We start from the raw sequence: 17020 nt of genomic DNA, 5'->3' as shown, positions 1-17020 counted from the left end.
CCCGTCAGTTCCAGAAAGACAACACTCACACAAACAACCCAGCACCCATCCTGCCCGGTCCCTGTCTAATTGCCGCTCTGACTTGGGATGTTGAGGAACAAGTACGGGAGGCTCTTCGTGACCAGCCTGGCCCCAGTACGTGCCCTGATGACCGCCTCTTCATCCCTGAAAACCTGAGGTCTCAAGTCATACAGTGGGGTCACAGCTCCAATCTCGCTTGCCATCCTGGGTCGACTCGCACCTGTCACCTTCTCACCCAGCGGTTCTGGTGGCCATCTCTGAGGAAGGATGTGAGAGACTTTGTCCGTGCTGGCCCCACCTGTAGCCAGAACAAGTCATCCAACCAGCCCCCCGCTGGTCTACTCCAGCCTCTGCCCATGCCCATGCGACCCTGGTCCCACATCTCTTTGGACTTTGTCACAGGTTTACCCCCATCTGACGGTATGACTGTCATCCTCACAGTAGTAGACCGTTTCAGTAAGATGGCACACTTCCTCCCTCTCCCAAAGCTGCCATCCGCCAAGGAAACCGCCCAGGTTGTCTTGGATCATGTCTTTCGTATACACGGGCTGCCCAAAGATGTTGTCTCGGACCGGGGTCCGCAATCCACGTCGACCTTCTGGAAGGAATTCTGCCACCTTCTAGGAGCTACGGTCAGCCTCACCTCGGGATTCCCCCCCAGGTCCAATGACCAGTCAGAGCGGGCGAATCAGGAGCTGGAAAAGGCGCTCCGATGCATGGCATCTTGAAACCCCCGGGCCTGGGCGAAGCAATTGATATGGGTTGAGTACGCCCACAATTCTCTCACCTGCTCGGCCACTGGCATGTCCCCCTTTCAATGTGTGTATGGCTACCAACCACCCCTCTTCGCCAGCCAGGAGGGGGAGGTCACCTGTCCATCAGCCCTCGCCTATGCCCGACAATGCCGCTGTGCCTGGTCTCGAGCTCGTGCCACACTTCTCAAATCGGTCATCAGCTACTCTCACGGGGCCAACCGTCGGAGGACTCCGGCACCGACCTACCGAGTGGGCCAGAAGGTGTGGCTTTCAACCAAGGACCTGCCACTCAGAGTTGAGTCAAGGAAACTGGCCCCTCGGTTCCTTGGTCCATTCCCCATCCTCAAGATCATCAGCCCTACTGCTGTCCGGCTCCAACTACCCAGGTCCATGAGAGTGCACCCCACTTTTCATGTCTCCAAGATAAAGCCGTCTCACGAGAGCCCGCTGGTTCCGGCCGCACCCCCTCCTCCTCCACCACGTCTCATTGATGGAGGTCTGGTCTACTCCGTCCGACGACTGCTCCGGTCCAGGGGAAGAGGCAGAGGTATCCAGTGCCTAGTCGACTGGGAAGGGTACGGTCCAGAGGAGAGGTCCTGGGTGCCTGCCAGACGAATTTTGGATCGGACACTCATTGCTGATTTCCATCGTCTGCATCCTGACCAGCCCTCCATCCGGCGTGGCCGCCCTAGGGGGCCCCAACGGGCTGCCCGCTCGACACCTGACCCGGATCCAGAACCTGGCCTGTGTTCTGACGTGCTCCCTGCTGATGGGGGAGCAAGGCCCCTTGGCGATGTGGATTCACCGGTCCCCTCTGAGGACGAAGCGATGGAGACTGATCGATCTGAGGAATTCTGACCCTCCTCCGCCCTCCCTGCTTGGTGGTGTCTCTTGGGGACTTCTGGGGCCGTCCCTTGGGGGGGGGGGGGGGGGGGGGGGGGGGGGGTCTGTCATGGTCTCTCCCCTGGCTCCTGGTAACAAGCACTTGTGCTTTCAATTACTCTCACTCTGCTCTGCTTAATTGCTACACCTGCATTCAATCTGCCGTTAACCCCTGTATATAAAGCTCTGGTTTTCAGTTCCACCCTGTCAGACCATCTGCGAACACGCTCCTGATACCTGTTCCCTGGCAAAAGTACTCTGACTCCAGTTAACCCACCCGGACCTGCTCTGTAACCCTGCCTGTTCTCCAGTCCTTGGAAACCCGACCTGCCTTCTGCCTGACACCCTCCCTGATCTCCTGCCCTGGTAATGTTGACCTGCCTTCCGCCTACCTACCACGATTCTGGATTACCCTTGACTGTTACTGCCGCTTTGGTCACCTTTTCTGTTGTGTGTGTGTTCCCCCCAGGACTCCCAGCCCCGTGGCGAGTGAACTCGGACCTACCACCACCTAAACGAGACGCCGCTCAACCACTGGGGGAAACACACACACAGGCACCTGGACCATAGCACAGTGGATAGCACACCAGGCTGCCAAGCCAGCAACCCGGGTTCGATACCAGAGTCGGCCCCAACTCCCTTTCCCCTGAAACTCCAATAAACGTGACGCATTTGTGGTCCTCCTCTGTCTGGTCCTGACATCTTCCTGTTCCTGGGAGCATATATCAGGGCGTCTGAGGTGTAAAACTCCTTCCTGTTCCTGGGAGCAGATATCAGGGCGTCTGAAGTGTAAAACTCCTTCTTCCTGTTCCTGGGAGCATATATCAGGGCGTCTGAGGTGTAAAACTCCTTCTTCCTGTTCCTGGGAGCATATATCAGGGCGTCTGAGGTGTAAAACTCCTTCTTCCTGTTCCCGGGAGCATATATCAGGGCGTCTGAGGTGTAAAACTCCTTCTTCCTGTTCCCGGGAGCATATATCAGGGCGTCTGAGGTGTAAAACTCCTTCTTCCTGTTCCTGGGAGCATATATCGGGGCGTCTGAGGTGTAAAACTCCTTCTTCCTGTTCCTGGGAGCATATATCGGGGCGTCTGAGGTGTAAAACTCCTTCTTCCTGTTCCTGGGAGCATATATCGGGGCGTCTGAGGTGTAAAACTCCTTCTTCCTGTTCCTGGGAGCATATATCGGGGCGTCTGAGGAGTAAAACTCCTTCTTCCTGTTCCTGGGAGCATATATCGGGGCGTCTGAGGTGTAAAACTCCTTCTTCCTGTTCCTGGGAGCATATATCGGGGCGTCTGAGGCGTAAAACTCCTTCTTCCTGTTCCTGGGAGCATATATCGGGGCGTCTGAGGCGTAAAACTCCTTCTTCCTGTTCCTGGGAGCATATATCAGGGCGTCTGAGGTGTAAAACTCCTTCTTCCTGTTCCTGGGAGCATATATCAGGGCGTCTGAAGTGTAAAACTCCTTCTTCCTGTTCCTGGGAGCATATATCAGGGCGTCTGAGGTGTAAAACTCCTTCTTCCTGTTCCTGGGAGCATATATCAGGGCGTCTGAGGTGTAAAACTCCTTCTTCCTGTTCCTGGGAGCATATATCAGGGCGTCTGAGGTGTAAAACTCCTTCTTCCTGTTCCTGGGAGCATATATCAGGGCGTCTGAGGTGTAAAACTCCTTCCTGTTCCTGGGAGCATATATCAGGGCGTCTGAGGTGTAAAACTCCTTCCTGTTCCTGGGAGCATATATCGGGGCGTCTGAGGTGTAAAACTCCTTCTTCCTGTTCCTGGGAGCATATATCAGGGCGTCTGAGGTGTAAAACTCCTTCTTACAGAGAGAAACTCCAGGTAAAACCTGGTCCCAACCAGGTTAGGTTCAGAGAGTATGTTACTACGGTAACTGACCGACAGGTTAAGTTACCTCTCTTTGTGAAATGGACCTCAGGAATGATCCTTAATGAGTGTAATAATGCCAGTAATTTATGTTTGGGGACAGTTCTGCGGTTTGCATCAGCAGCTATTAATACATTATTTAAACCCATCATTCATATTTTTAAATCTCTGACACATAAAAATAATAAAATTCAGTGTGTGAAGCAGAGCCACATGAGTGAGATGAAGAGCGTTTGCCTGAAATTATCACCTGCCGTAAAAATAACCCGAAGCTGTGAACTTCTCTGAATCTGGTCCTTCATTTCTCTTATTAAAACGCTGAACCGTTGAACTGTGACATGGCTGAAATAAAAGAGGAAAAAACTCTCTTATGTGACAAAGTGTTCTGACAGTGGATGAAAACCTGCTGCTTTGGTGTGTTCGCTCAAACATTTTACTGAAAACCGACCAAACAAAATGCCGTGCAGACGGAGCAGACCACAGTTACACAACTGATAATACGTCTCATCTATTATCCACAAAAAGCCACTTTGGGCTGCATTTGAATGAAGACTTTGGAGATATAGATGTTACACAGATGATACAACCAGCGGCGTCAATTCAGCCAAAGCTAAGGTACGGCGAGGTCACTACAGTCACATGACTACAGTCACATGACCACAGTATCAATAAATCAATAAATATACAATAATCACCACAAAAGTCTGCTATGTAGCTTATCTGTGTGCAAATGCAGTCTCACTCACATAGCCGCTAACATAACAATGGTCTCCGTCTCCCTGTTAGCATTAGCATTAGCATTAGCGGCTAACAGCCTGAATCCCGCCTTCACTACCTGGTCCTCCTTCCTCCGCCGCTGGGCCAACATTGGACCCCTTTTTTTTACAAAATAAAAGCCTGTGAGCAACAGACTTTTACAAAATAAAAGCATGCGAGCAACAGACTTTTACAAAATAAAAGCCTGTGAGCAACATACTTTTACAAAAATGAAATGAATTAACAAAAAACAACTGCGTTGATGCGCGATAAAATATTTATCTGCGTTAAATAATTAACGAGTTAACTCGCCCAGCCCTAAAAATAAGTCGGAAAGCCGTAGCAGACAGCAACAGACTTTTACAAAATAAAAGCCTGTGAACAACAGACTTTTACAATAATAAAATAAATAATAAAACAGGGGTGGTCCGTGGCGTAGTGGGCTGAGCAGGCGCCCCATGTACAGAGGCTATAGTCCTCGCTGCAGCTGGCCCCGCTTCGATCCCGCATCAGACGGCCCTGTGCTGCGTGTTGTTCCCCCTCTCTCTGCCCCCTGCTTCCTGTCTCTCTGAACTTTCCATTAAAGGCACAAAAGCCCTCCAATTATTATATATTTTTTTTTTAAATAAAAAAATTATTTAAAAAATAAAACCTGCGTTAATATCCGATAAAACATTTATCTGCGTTAAATAATTAGCGAGTTAACGCGATAATAACGAGTTCACTCGCCCAGCCCCATTCATAACCTCACGGTGCAGGATGTTATCACACAATGCAAAACTCTATTCATGGAATAATATCAAAGCATTTTCCACAATGGAGGAAACATGAGATGCGGTCAAAGATAAAAGACCTTAATTTCTGCCTGAGAACCAACCAAAGAGTCACTCAGACACGTCAGAACATTCTCACACCCCAGATGAATAAGAGTGAGTTACCAGCTGTTCCACCAGCTGTTCCACCAGCTGTTCATCTGAAAGCAGCAACACAAGAAGCAGAACATCACCCAAAGTCCACCCAGGACATGTTTCAGCACCAAAATCTGAGTTAAAACCCAAACAGGCGCGTTCTTCCTCATCTTCTCTGCTCAGAAAACAAAATAAAAAAATAAAAAAGCTGAAATCCACCCAAAACATCTCCAGTTTCCACAAGAAAATCCCCTGTAAACTTTTTAAAACGCCACTTTTACCCTCTGATTCACATCCAAAGCGCATCATCGGAGCAAAGCAGCACGTGAAGCTGCTTTTGGATCTTCGGATTATTTTAGAAATGATCGTAAATCAAAGCTCAGACAGCTCAGAGTTTCTCTGGTTTTTACCTTTTCAGAGGAAGAGAAAGCTCCAGAGGAAGAGAAACATCCGAAAGTTTCCAGTTTCTGAACTGAGCTCAGCTCCGCGGCCACGGGCGCATCGTGTCATCCATCCCCCTCCTCCTCCTCCGGCGGCTGGGAAGCCTTTACAGCTCCCAGCCGCCTCTCGCTGCTTTTCAGCGGGGGAAGCCTCACACTCACCGCGGGGTGGAGAGGAGAGGAGAGCGGGCTGCAGCGCCTCCTGCAGGCCGGACACAGGAAGCGCAGGCCGGGAGGAGAGCAGCCGGACTGCCGGTGGGAGTAGCCCCTGACTGCAGACCGCAGATCGGGGCGGAGATCAACGTTGAGGGGGCGGAGCTCAACGTTGAGGGGGCGGAGCTCAATGACTCCTTTGCGGGTGCCATCTGGTGGCGGTGCTCAACGTTGATGCTCAACATAGAACAACACATTGAACCGCAGAAGAAGACTGTGTGGAGGAGAATAAGTAGATTTGTTTTTTAATGTGCTATTTTGCAATATTTGTGACAGACAAGGAAGAAAGTAACATTTTTTCATTTTAAAATATGCTATGCTCTCTGTGACGATGTGTTCTTAGTTATTAGCTTAGTTATTATCTTACACCACGGAGACGACTTAGAAACTCAGCGCTAACTTTCAACAGCATGTGGTAACTTCTGGTTTTCAAAAATAAACGAGAACTGTCAATTTTTTATTTAAAAAAGAGAGATGTGTGTCTCATAAAATTATTCATAGTACTATGCCCCTACACTCGTTTTTTTAAAAATAAACAACACCAAAGCTTTGAAGCATGCTTCAAACTCACTGGAAAAATTGTCTAAAAAAAGAAAAAAAAAAAAAAAAAAAACGTTTGAGCCCTTCTACTGTGCAAAAACTATTTTTCTTGAATAAAAACATGTGAAGCAACACAAGCACCCTCTTTATTACACCAAGCACACTCCCAAAGAAAATATGAATGACAAACCAAAATTTTTCACATTGTTTTTAAATTATTGTGTTAATATATACAGAAGAGATGTATCATATTTGCTTTATTTGGTGCAACAATCGCTACTGCCAGTATATGTAACCCAAGGGAATTGAATGAAGCTTCGTGTAGTGAACCACTTTGAGACAATGGTTCAAAATGATTCAATTTCCATCACCAGCTGCAGGTTTTTGTCCCAAACAGGCAACAGTACGACAGTCTTGACTCAGATAATCAGCTGATCTCAGTCTGCAGATAGTTGATTGGTCAAACTCTGTGCTTATATATATAGCCTATAATTATCTATCTAATATATATAATTGTTTCATATATATAATTATATATCTAATATATATTATTATAATTGTTTTATATACAGTTATAATTGATTCCTTATTTTAGGCAACTCGGAGCTGCTTGCTGTTTGTGAATGTGCTGCATGGTCTCCGCCACCAGATGGCACCCGCAAAGGAGTCATTGAGCTCCGCCCCCTCAACGTTGAGCCCCGCCCCCTCAACGTTCCGCCCCCTCAACCTTGATCTCCGCCCCGATCTGCGGTCTGCAGTCAGGGGTACTTGGCCGGTGGAGCTGTGGAGGATCACAGCTGGAACAGCTGGAGAAGGAAGTAAAGAATTAGCCCTGGGGTGGAGGTACAAGTCAAAGGAAAAGAAGTGTGAGTTAAGGTTATTTTAAAAGTCTTTCTTCCTTTTAAAATAACATCATTTAGTTTGAGCTCCTCTGTGTTTTCTGTCAGCTTGAATTCTTTGAGGACAGTCGGGTTTGAACTGTTTTGTACAGTTAATCAGTGTTGGTCAAGTTACTTTTAAAAAAGTAATTAGTTACAGTCACTAGTTGCTGTAACTTTTCTATTTATTTCTAACTTTGTAACTTTTCTTTTTTTAATTATTTTCATAAATGGAAATTTGCTAATGAAACGCCATGTTTTCCCCATTTTATTAAAGATATAGAACTATATTTTAAATCAATAACAGACTCTACTAATGAAAAGGCTCTAAGGACCATTTCTTCATGTACATATTTGCATGTATTCATCTAATGGTTGTTTATTTGTTTACATAACTGTCATGTTATATTGTATACTTCATTGGTTTGTTTGTTGTATACTTATATTTGTTTAAATAAAGTATATATATATATATATAATATGTATTAAAAAAGGCATTAATATTATCTGCGTTACATTAACGCACTCTTCTGCATATATTTTTATACATTTATTACTTTATTTTATTATCATTATATTTTTTGTTTTTATAGCACCAAACAGACCAGGCCAAATTCCTCGTGATGTAAAAATTAATTGGTAATAGAACCTTTTCTGATTCTGATTCTGTCTTTATTTCACCAAGAGGTCGCTTTCACGTGACGTCACACCTGCATTGCGAGAGCGGGAAATTCAGTTGGAGGCAGGAAGTGAACTGATGATTTCCGTCTGAAAAAATGTCCGTTTTGTTCGTATTACGGTTGCTCTAAGTGTTCTAACCGAGAAAAGGAAGTTGTTTTTTTAAAAGTACCGAAGATAGTCATTCACAAAGGTGATAAATGTAAAAAGCTCACTGAACAACGCCGTAAAAAGTGGATTTTAAAGTGGCCTGCTAACAGCTAATGTCTGCAGCTGCCACTTCCTCAGAGGTACGTTAGCTCGCTAACTTGGTTTTTGTGGCTGTGTTTATATAGCTTTAGTTTGTCGTTATTTGCTCATTTTCTTAGTAATGATCATGATGTTCCCGGTAGTCTAATGTGGACTTCATTGGGACTTTTTTTGGCTGCCCTAGCTTTGGGTGACCTTGACTAGTTTGTGACGTCAGCAGCCTCCATTGTTGGCAAATCTTTAGATTCTGTCGAAAGGTCACTCATCTTCATGAGATGCGGGTCATGTCCGATATATTTGTCGGTTAATTGTTTGTTACTTTGTCTCTAAACTGGCTCTAAATCCGTACATGACGGACTCTGCAACGGTTTCCTCCATTTTGACTTCCTGCCCTCCGTATGAACTCGCGCCGCCTTCGCGCGTCATCATAATCACGTAAAGACTGAAACCCGGCTATACTTTAGATAGATAGATAGGTATGTAAGATATTTTTATGAGCCCTGGATAGAGGGATGTTTGAGCATGTTTGTAACATCCGGTATTAATGTGAAGAGCTTTTATTTTGTACACAAGACAGGAAGTGGTTCCGGTGTTAACCTGTAACTCAAGGTGTGTGAATAAAGTGCTGCTGCTGTTCAAGCCAGCGAATGTGAGAACGCTACATGTGGTTCTTTTATATACCTCAATATAATAATAAGAAGACCCTCGGTTACAGATAGATAAATACTTTATTCATCCCAATTTGGGAAATTATTATTGTGTTGCAACAGCGTACAGAAAAACAAGCAAATAGAATTGAATAAAAATAGAGAGTAAACATCAGCTATAAACAAATCTACAGTATGAAGAGTAGGGTAAATAATAATAATAGTAAAAATAATAAACATCAGTAAACTAAATAAATAAAAACAGATTTGTACATTTAACAATAAAGGTAAAAATAAATAAATTTAACTGAGCAGACTGAACCAATAAGAAATATAGGGTATATGGGTAATTTACATTATATTCTACTCTGATGAAGACGAATGAATGAATGAATGAATGAATGAACACGTATTATTGCACTGTTAGTTCATGGCTGCCGTGTTGTTGTTATCCGGGGCTATCGGGGGGCTTATAGGTGGCTTCATAGATATGTATAGAATGGCCAGATGTGTTACGTCTGAGTTTAGAACGTCAGCAGAAGTCGGCCATCTTACCACAGGGTGAGATGTCCGGGAGACAGTCAAACCTGAGGTAACCATAGTTACGGTAAGTGATCTGCTCCGACGCTATTACTCTTATCTCGCAGAAAGCTCCACCATTTTACATACTAAAAGACCCTGTGCCATATTTTATTTATTCGGTCATCTGTGCAATAATTCACATCACTACTGTGCAATATCTTTTCTATTTATGGTCAGACTATGTGCATACAATGTAATTAACACAAGTGTAGTGCATTATGGGCAATAACTCAACCATAGTGCTATAACTTATTTTACTCTCTTTACTTTGTATATCTTGTATTGCCTATATTCTTTTTTACACTTTGTTTTAGATTATTCTATATTAATTATATTTTAATGATATATTATATTAATTATTCTATATTATACCGTATTTTAGATTTATAGAGATCCTATGTGTGTGTTTGGAGCTACTGGGGACTCGAATTTCCCTGAGGGAGTCATCCCAAGGGGTAAATAAAGTTGAGTCATGGGGCAAATAAACGTGAAATATTTACGTTTTTATTTAAAAAAATAAATATGGACTTCGTCTGTAGTGTGAAAATTAGCTTACTACTTTGATGTTTATAATAACCTAAACGTTTGAGAATTAAGCAAGTTATGTTTGAATGTTTCACCATCAACACAATGAGAGAGCTGCCTGTGGTAAGATGGCCGCCATCTGCAGACGTTCCACTCCGTTGCCCAGCAACGCGGACGAGACATCTAGCCATTCTATACATATCCAGAGAATGTCTAATGGAAGAGAACTGCCACTCTCGGTAACTTCCGGTTTCTGAACTGGTGTCTCTGTCCATGTGAGGGCGCTCGCGGGCGAGTCCAGAATGAATGGGGGTCTATGGGGGTTGCACCCTAAAAATCCACTTTTCTCAGGATATAATTTTTTGTCAAGTAATTTGAAAGTTGCATTCTAAAGGGGTGACTAAAAAAATACACTCGGCTGAATATTGCATTTTTGAAGTTCACTTATCTGTTCTAAAAAGCCGTTCAAAAATGGTGATGACGTCACAGATTGCGTACGTTCTGCTTTACGGCAAGTTCTGAGTCACTGGCAGACAAAGGCCGTTTCTCAATATACGTTCTTGTCCGTACTTGTGTTCTTGTGTTCTTGTGAAACGTCATCAGTCGCAGCCCAAGTACTGTCCCAATACACAAGTTCGCATTTCGCCGAGAACGGTGAAAGTTCCCGGATGTGTTCTCGACACGCCCATTTTACCGAGGATGCATCGGTAGCTAACTTGTGCTAACTTGTCAGCGCAAATATCCCACAATGCACTGCGCTCCTACCCGAGCCGAAATCAACAGGCTGAAGCTGATTTCATTTTAGCTCTAAACTCTTTAAATATATCACTTTATCCACATTTAAAACATTTTGAGGCGAGAAAGTAGCCCTTTAGATCCCGATTTTATCGTTAATTTGTCTTAATACCAGCTATTTACAATTTTGTTCGGAAGAATTCTGCGCCTCAAACTTGTCAGAGCACTTAGATATAAAAGCCCAGCTGTTTAATCAGAGCAGGCTGCCTCGGGCACGAAGAACGCATCGTCTCAAAACTGAAAACGGAGCATGTGTACTTGTGATCTCCCGAGTTCATTCTTCCGAGGTTGACTAGCAAGAACATTCTCCTCAAGAACACAATGCATTTGTTACTTCAGGATTGGACTACTGTAATTCTTTATTATTGGGCTGTCCCACATATTCTCTGAAAAGCCTCCAGTTGATCCAAAATGCTGCAGCCAGAGTTCTGATGAGAACTAACAGGAGAGATCATATTTCTCCAGTTTTAGCTTCTCTTCATTGGCTCCCTGTTAAATTCAGAATAGAATTTAAGATTCTTCTCCTTACATATAAAGCTCTTAATGACCGAGCTCCATCATATCTTAAAGATCTCATTGTAAGATATTTTCCTAACAGAGCACTTCGTTCCCAAACTGCAGGTTTACTTGAGGTTCCCAGAGTTTCTAAAAGTAGAATGGGAGGCAGAGCCTTCAGTTATCAGGCTCCTCTCTGTGGAACGAGCTGCCAGTTTGGGAGGCAGAGCCTTCAGTTATCAGGCCCCTCTCTGAGGAACCAGCTGCCAGTTTGGGAGGCAGAGCCTTCAGTTATCAGGCCCCTCTCTGTGGAACCAGCTGCCAGTTTGGGAAGCAGAGCCTTCAGTTATCAGGCCCCTCTCTGTGGAACCAGCTGCCAGTTTGGGAGGCAGAGCCTTCAGTTATCAGGCCCCTCTCTGTGGAACCAGCTGCCAGTTTGGGAGGCAGAGCCTTCAGTTATCAGGCCCCTCTCTGTGGAACCAGCTGCCAGTTTGGGAGGCAGAGCCTTCAGTTATCAGGCCCCTCTCTGTGGAACCAGCTGCCAGTTTGGGAGGCAGAGCCTTCAGTTATCAGGCCCCTCTCTGTGGAACCAGCTGCCAGTAAATGTCCGGGAAGCAGACACCCTTTCCACCTTTAAGACCAGGCTTAAAACTTTCCTTTCTGATAAAGCTTATAGTTAGGGATGGCTCAGGTGATCCTGAAACATCCCATAGTTAAGCTGCTACAGGCCCAGACTGCTGGGGGGCCTCATCTGTCACACCTTTCCTCACTTTACTCTCTTTATGTATATGTGATATTATTGTGGTCATTAACTCGTGTTTCCCTGTTCCAACAGATATCCTTTGAATGGTGTTACAGTGCCGCCGTCGCGGTGCCCCCCCCCCCTTTCTGTCTTCTCTAACCCCAGCTGGTGGAGGCGGATGGCCACCCTTCCTGGTTCTGGTTCTGCCAGAGGTTTCTTCCTGTTCAAAGGGAGTCGTTTCTCTCCACAGTCGCCTCAGGCACGCTCAGGACGGGAGATTGGACCGAAAAACAAAAAGTTTTCAGTGCAATCTGTTGGTTTTCTTAGCTAGGAAATTGTTTTTGAATTGGCTCTATATGAACGAATTGGATTATTTTATGAATTATGATTATTATTAATTAATTGAATTCCAATTGGCTTGAATTGGACTTACTATCTAAGTGCCTTGAGATGACATTTGTTGTATTTGGCGCTATATAAATAAAAATGAATTGAATTGAATTGAAAGTCTGTTCTTTGCATTCTTGGTATTGAGAAACGGCCAAAGTTTATACCAACAGAGCTCAGTTTGAATGCATGGACACGTTCAGTGAGTTTGATTTTCTTAATGAAACAAAGGACTAATGAATAAATTGACTAAATAAGTAACACTTGTTGCATGTAGTATGAAAAATAATAACACAAACTTAAGTAAAGATTCCAAAAGTAGGCCCTTGTTGTTAAACATATATTTATTAATGTCCTAAAATAACCTATTTTACCTAACCTAATCTAACAAACCTAACTAACCCCCTAATCTGTCTACTAAACCCCCCCTACTGCCACTGCAATTTACAGTCAAGCTGCAGTTGATGAGCCTCACAAACTCCCCCTCCAACAGCTGGAAGGCTGCTACCTTTTTTCGTCCTTTGGGAATGAAAAGAAGGACCATCCTTTACCACTATTTGAACAATTAATAACTGCACACTTGCGAGGCATTTTATCTTTTATTCCGAATGGCAGAATGTAATGGCTTTCCCTATGATAAAAGGCAACGGGTATTTTATTTTGTGAAAATAACCGGAAGTGCGTTGCTCACTGCGGCTAGCTTTAGTAGCGCCGAATTCGTGGGAACTAAATTGTAAACAGCCGGTATTTTGTCAGGTTTTCAACACGTTGGGGATCTAAACGACTACTTTCTCACCTGAAAATGTTTCAAATGTTGCTAAAGTTTACAGAGTTTAGAGCTTAAGAGAAATCAGCTTCAGGCCGGCTGATTTCGGCTCGGGCAGGATCGAAATGCATTGTGGGTAAACTCTTTATTAATCCAGACGAACTGGATGATTAAAACTCATTCAGACTTCAGAGTAAATTAGATTATATCAGGGGAAAAAAATGGTTGAAAATGACCGAGTCCGTCTGATTTATTAGTTTGTTTGACTTCAATAATTTCTTTAAAAAAAAATGCAGAAATGACTTCAGGAATACTTTGTTTTCTCAGAATTTAGACAAAACAATTACTGAAATTAGTGCAAACTGAAGTTTTATTCCAGCAGGTGGCGCCAAGAGCTCAGTATCCACATCAGTGTTTCCCATCGCTTTAAAACAACTCAGAACATTTTTGTCTCTTTTTAAATATCCAGCAAACGCAGAGGACGAAGAGTGTAGCACGCCTCCATCAGCCCTTCTTCTTCCTCTCTTTGCCTTTCACCGTCTTCATGCTGAAGCCAAAGAGAATAATAACCGATCACCTGAAGCATGTGGATCAGATCTAATCAAAGAAAACTGGACTCGTTTCTCTGTGATGAAGCTGTTTTATTAAAGAAAGTCAAAAGGACAAATGTTTCCTGCTCTGAACATGAACTCTGGACTTTGTGCTGTTACAGGAAAACTGCCTCAGTTAGACCCTCGTATCAGTTTGACATTTTCTCCATCAGATTCCACAGAAACTCTGAAATGAAGACAAAAGAAAACACTTTGCTCCTTCCTTCAGAGTCGTGTTTGCTGTGGAAATCTTGTCTGGTTCTCACATTAAAGCTGATGGAGGATCTCCTGATTCTGTTTCTGAACACCTCAGAACAGACTTCCTCATCTGTTGGTCGGTTCAGAAAACAGCAACAACATTTCATCTCTGGAACAAACCAAAGTCAGCGTAACTCCAGGATTATTTTCCCATTTCCAAAGTGATGAGATCTGAAAAGAGTCTGTGATAAAGGAAGGTCTGCTGACTCCTCTGTTGGGCTCCATGAAGTGGAAGAGAAACAACAACATACAGACACATCAACACCAGGATCCGACTGATGTTTAGAGCTCAGAGAAGTTTAGATTTTCATGTGGAGAAATATTTCTGTGAATGAAACTCCTGATCAGCAGTGATATCCTCCATGGCTGCACAGACACAGGAAACAGCAGCAAATAAACAGCAGAACAGCAGCAGAGACATCCCAGCAACCAGCTGTCAGCAACAAGCTGACTAAATACATTTATTCCACTTTACACAAACTCTGCTGTGTCTCTATAAGAAAGCCTGATCCCAGCACAGAGCGGCTGAGTGAATGTGGTCTGGACTCTGTGGAGGAGAGTCATGGTTCCAGAGACGCTGTAGAAGGACAGAATACCTGCTCTGTGATCCAGGTACACTCCCACTCTGGAGGGCCAACGACCTGAGATGGAGGTTTCTATGCTGTTGTGCCAAAATTCATACCTGTTTGAGTAACAATATAATGCCCAAGATGTGTCATTATAACCAAATCCACATTCATATCCTGCTCTGCTGATGTTCTTGTATGCGACTGCTACACCAACTCTCCCTCTCATCTCCACCTCCCAGTAACAACGTCCAGTCAGACTCTCTCTGCTCAGGACCTGAAACCTGTTAGTGAATCTGTCTGGATGATCAGAATAAGACTGAGGATGTTCCATAAATGTCACTTTTCTGTTCCTCTTTGACAGTAACAGCTGTCTGTGTACTGTGTTTGGATCCAGTGTGATTCCACCTGAATATCTTAAGAATCCAGCTCTACTCTCAGGTTCTGGTTCTGGTTCAGGTTCAGGTTCAGGTTCTGGTTCTGGTTCTGGTTCTGGTTCTGGTTCTGGTTCTGGTCCTGGCTGTGACAGTAAAACATCCACTTCAGTGACTCTCAGTGAGATGTTGGCCCATTCCTCTCTCAGGATGTCCTGTAGTTTCTCTCTGAGCTCTGACACAGCTGCTGTCACATCCTCAAAGTGCCTCAGAGGACGGATCTGGATGCTGGATGAGTGTGTAGCCCCCCTGAGTGCTGCCACTGAGGGGCAGCTGAGCAGAAACTGGCTGTGATCCTCTGTGTGTGAGAGCTGCTGCAGCTCAGCATCTTTCCTCTTCAGCTCAGTGATCTCCTGCTCCAGCTTCTCCTGAAGCTCTTTGACTCGACTCCCTTCGGCTTCCTGCTGGGATCTGATCTGCTGCTTCACATCAGAGCTTCTTTTCTGGAGGAGACGGATCAGCTGGCTGAAGATCTTCTGGCTGTGCTCCTCTGTTTTATCAGCAGAGCGATGGATGGCCTCCAGCTGCTGCTGAAGCAGCTTCACATCTTTCTCTGCGTCCTGGATTCTCTGCTGGATCTGCTGCCGACTCCCCTCCAGCTCTCTCTGCCTCTCAGTCCTTTCTGCTGCAGCTGACACTGTGTCGTGGCCTTTATGTTCCTCCACAGAGCAGAGATAACAGATGCACTTCTGATCCGTACGGCAGAACATCTTCATCACCTCACCGTGATCAGAGCAGATGTTCTCCTGGAGCTTCTTGGAGGGCTCCACCAGCTTGTGTTTCCTGAATGGAGCTGAATCATAATGAGGCTGAAGGTGTTCCTCACAGTAAGAGGCCAGGCAGACTGAACAGGACTTGGTGGCTTTCAGCTTCCTCCCAGAGCAGACATCACAGGCCACATCTTCAGCTCCAGCATAGCAGTGATCAGCAGGAGCAGGACGGAGTCCAGTCTTCTTCAGCTGCTCCACTAAATCAGCTAACATGGTGTTTTTCACCAGGACAGGCCTCGCTGTGAAGGTTTCCCTGCACTGAGGGCAGCTGTGGATCCCCTTCTGATCCTCTCCATCCCAGTGGCCTTTAACACAGCTCATGCAGTAGCTGTGTCCACAGGGAATAGCCACCGGATCCTTCAGCAGATCCAGGCAGATCGAACAGGAGAAGCTTTCTGGGTCCAGCTGAACTCCTTTCTGAGCCATTTCTCCTCTCAGATCAGCGACTCCGTGAGTTTCACTTCCTGAAAGCTGAAACCGGTCTGAGCTCTGATCTACAAATCATGTGTCTGTGCAGAGAACAGAGCCGGTTGGTTCACTTCCTGGTGGTTACACCCATCATGAGCTAAAGATCTGAAGGGGAGGGAACCAGGAAACATGTGGGCCGAGCGAGCTGCTGTGTGTGAGATCAGGATGTGAGTCGGAGCTGATTCACAGCAGACTTCATGGTTAAAACACGGCTCCATTCTGCTTTTAATCCCTTTGGAAAGAAACTCAGGCTGTGTTCCAAACCGCATACTGCATACTACATACTACATACTACATACTACATACTACATACTACATACTGCATACTGCGTACTGCATACTGCATACTACATACTCATCGATCAGACAGTATGCAGAGCGTTTACCCACAATGCATTTCGCTCCTGCCCGAACTGAAATCAGCCGGCCTGAAGCTGATTTCCCTTAAGCTCTAAACTCTGTAAACTTTAGCAACATTTGAAACATTTTCAGGTGAGAAAGTAGTCGTTTAGATCCCCAACGTGTTGAAAACCTGACAAAATACCGGCTGTTTACAATTTTGTTCCCACGAATTCGGCGCTACTAAAGCTAGCCGCAGTGAGCTAACGCACTTCCTGTTATTTTCACAAAATAAAATACCCGTTGCCTTTTATCATAGGGAAAGCCATTACCATACAATTGGTGCTTTTGTTTTGAAAACAGGAAGTGAACCTACCCTCGTTGTAGCTAGCTTGAAACTGCCGTTTTGACAGGAAATGACGATCGGCGACGTCACGTTACGTTGCATCTTGGGTA

The 17020-nt window shown here is 44.8% G+C and overlaps 1 protein-coding gene across 1 annotated transcript; it reads right to left on the bottom strand.

Moving 5' to 3' along the window:
* Window positions 1-13759: 13759 nt before the first annotated feature.
* LOC142380921 (E3 ubiquitin/ISG15 ligase TRIM25-like) lies at window positions 13760-16232 on the bottom strand. Its single transcript, XM_075466867.1, has one exon. The coding sequence runs from the start codon at window positions 16181-16183 to the stop codon at window positions 14459-14461; it is 1725 nt and encodes a 574-aa protein (XP_075322982.1). The 5' UTR covers window positions 16184-16232; the 3' UTR covers window positions 13760-14458.
* Window positions 16233-17020: the final 788 nt, after the last annotated feature.

Source organism: Odontesthes bonariensis, chromosome 5, assembly GCF_027942865.1.
Source record: "Odontesthes bonariensis isolate fOdoBon6 chromosome 5, fOdoBon6.hap1, whole genome shotgun sequence".
Lineage (NCBI taxonomy): Eukaryota > Metazoa > Chordata > Actinopteri > Atheriniformes > Atherinopsidae > Odontesthes > Odontesthes bonariensis.
Note: the sequence above shows the minus strand (reverse complement) of the source record. Positions and strands in the feature narration are given on the sequence as shown.

Coding starts and splice junctions, on each gene's coding strand:
- LOC142380921 (XM_075466867.1), bottom strand. CDS start 16,183: ATGGCTCAGAAAGGAGTTCAGCTGGACCCAGAAAGCTTCTCCTGTTCG.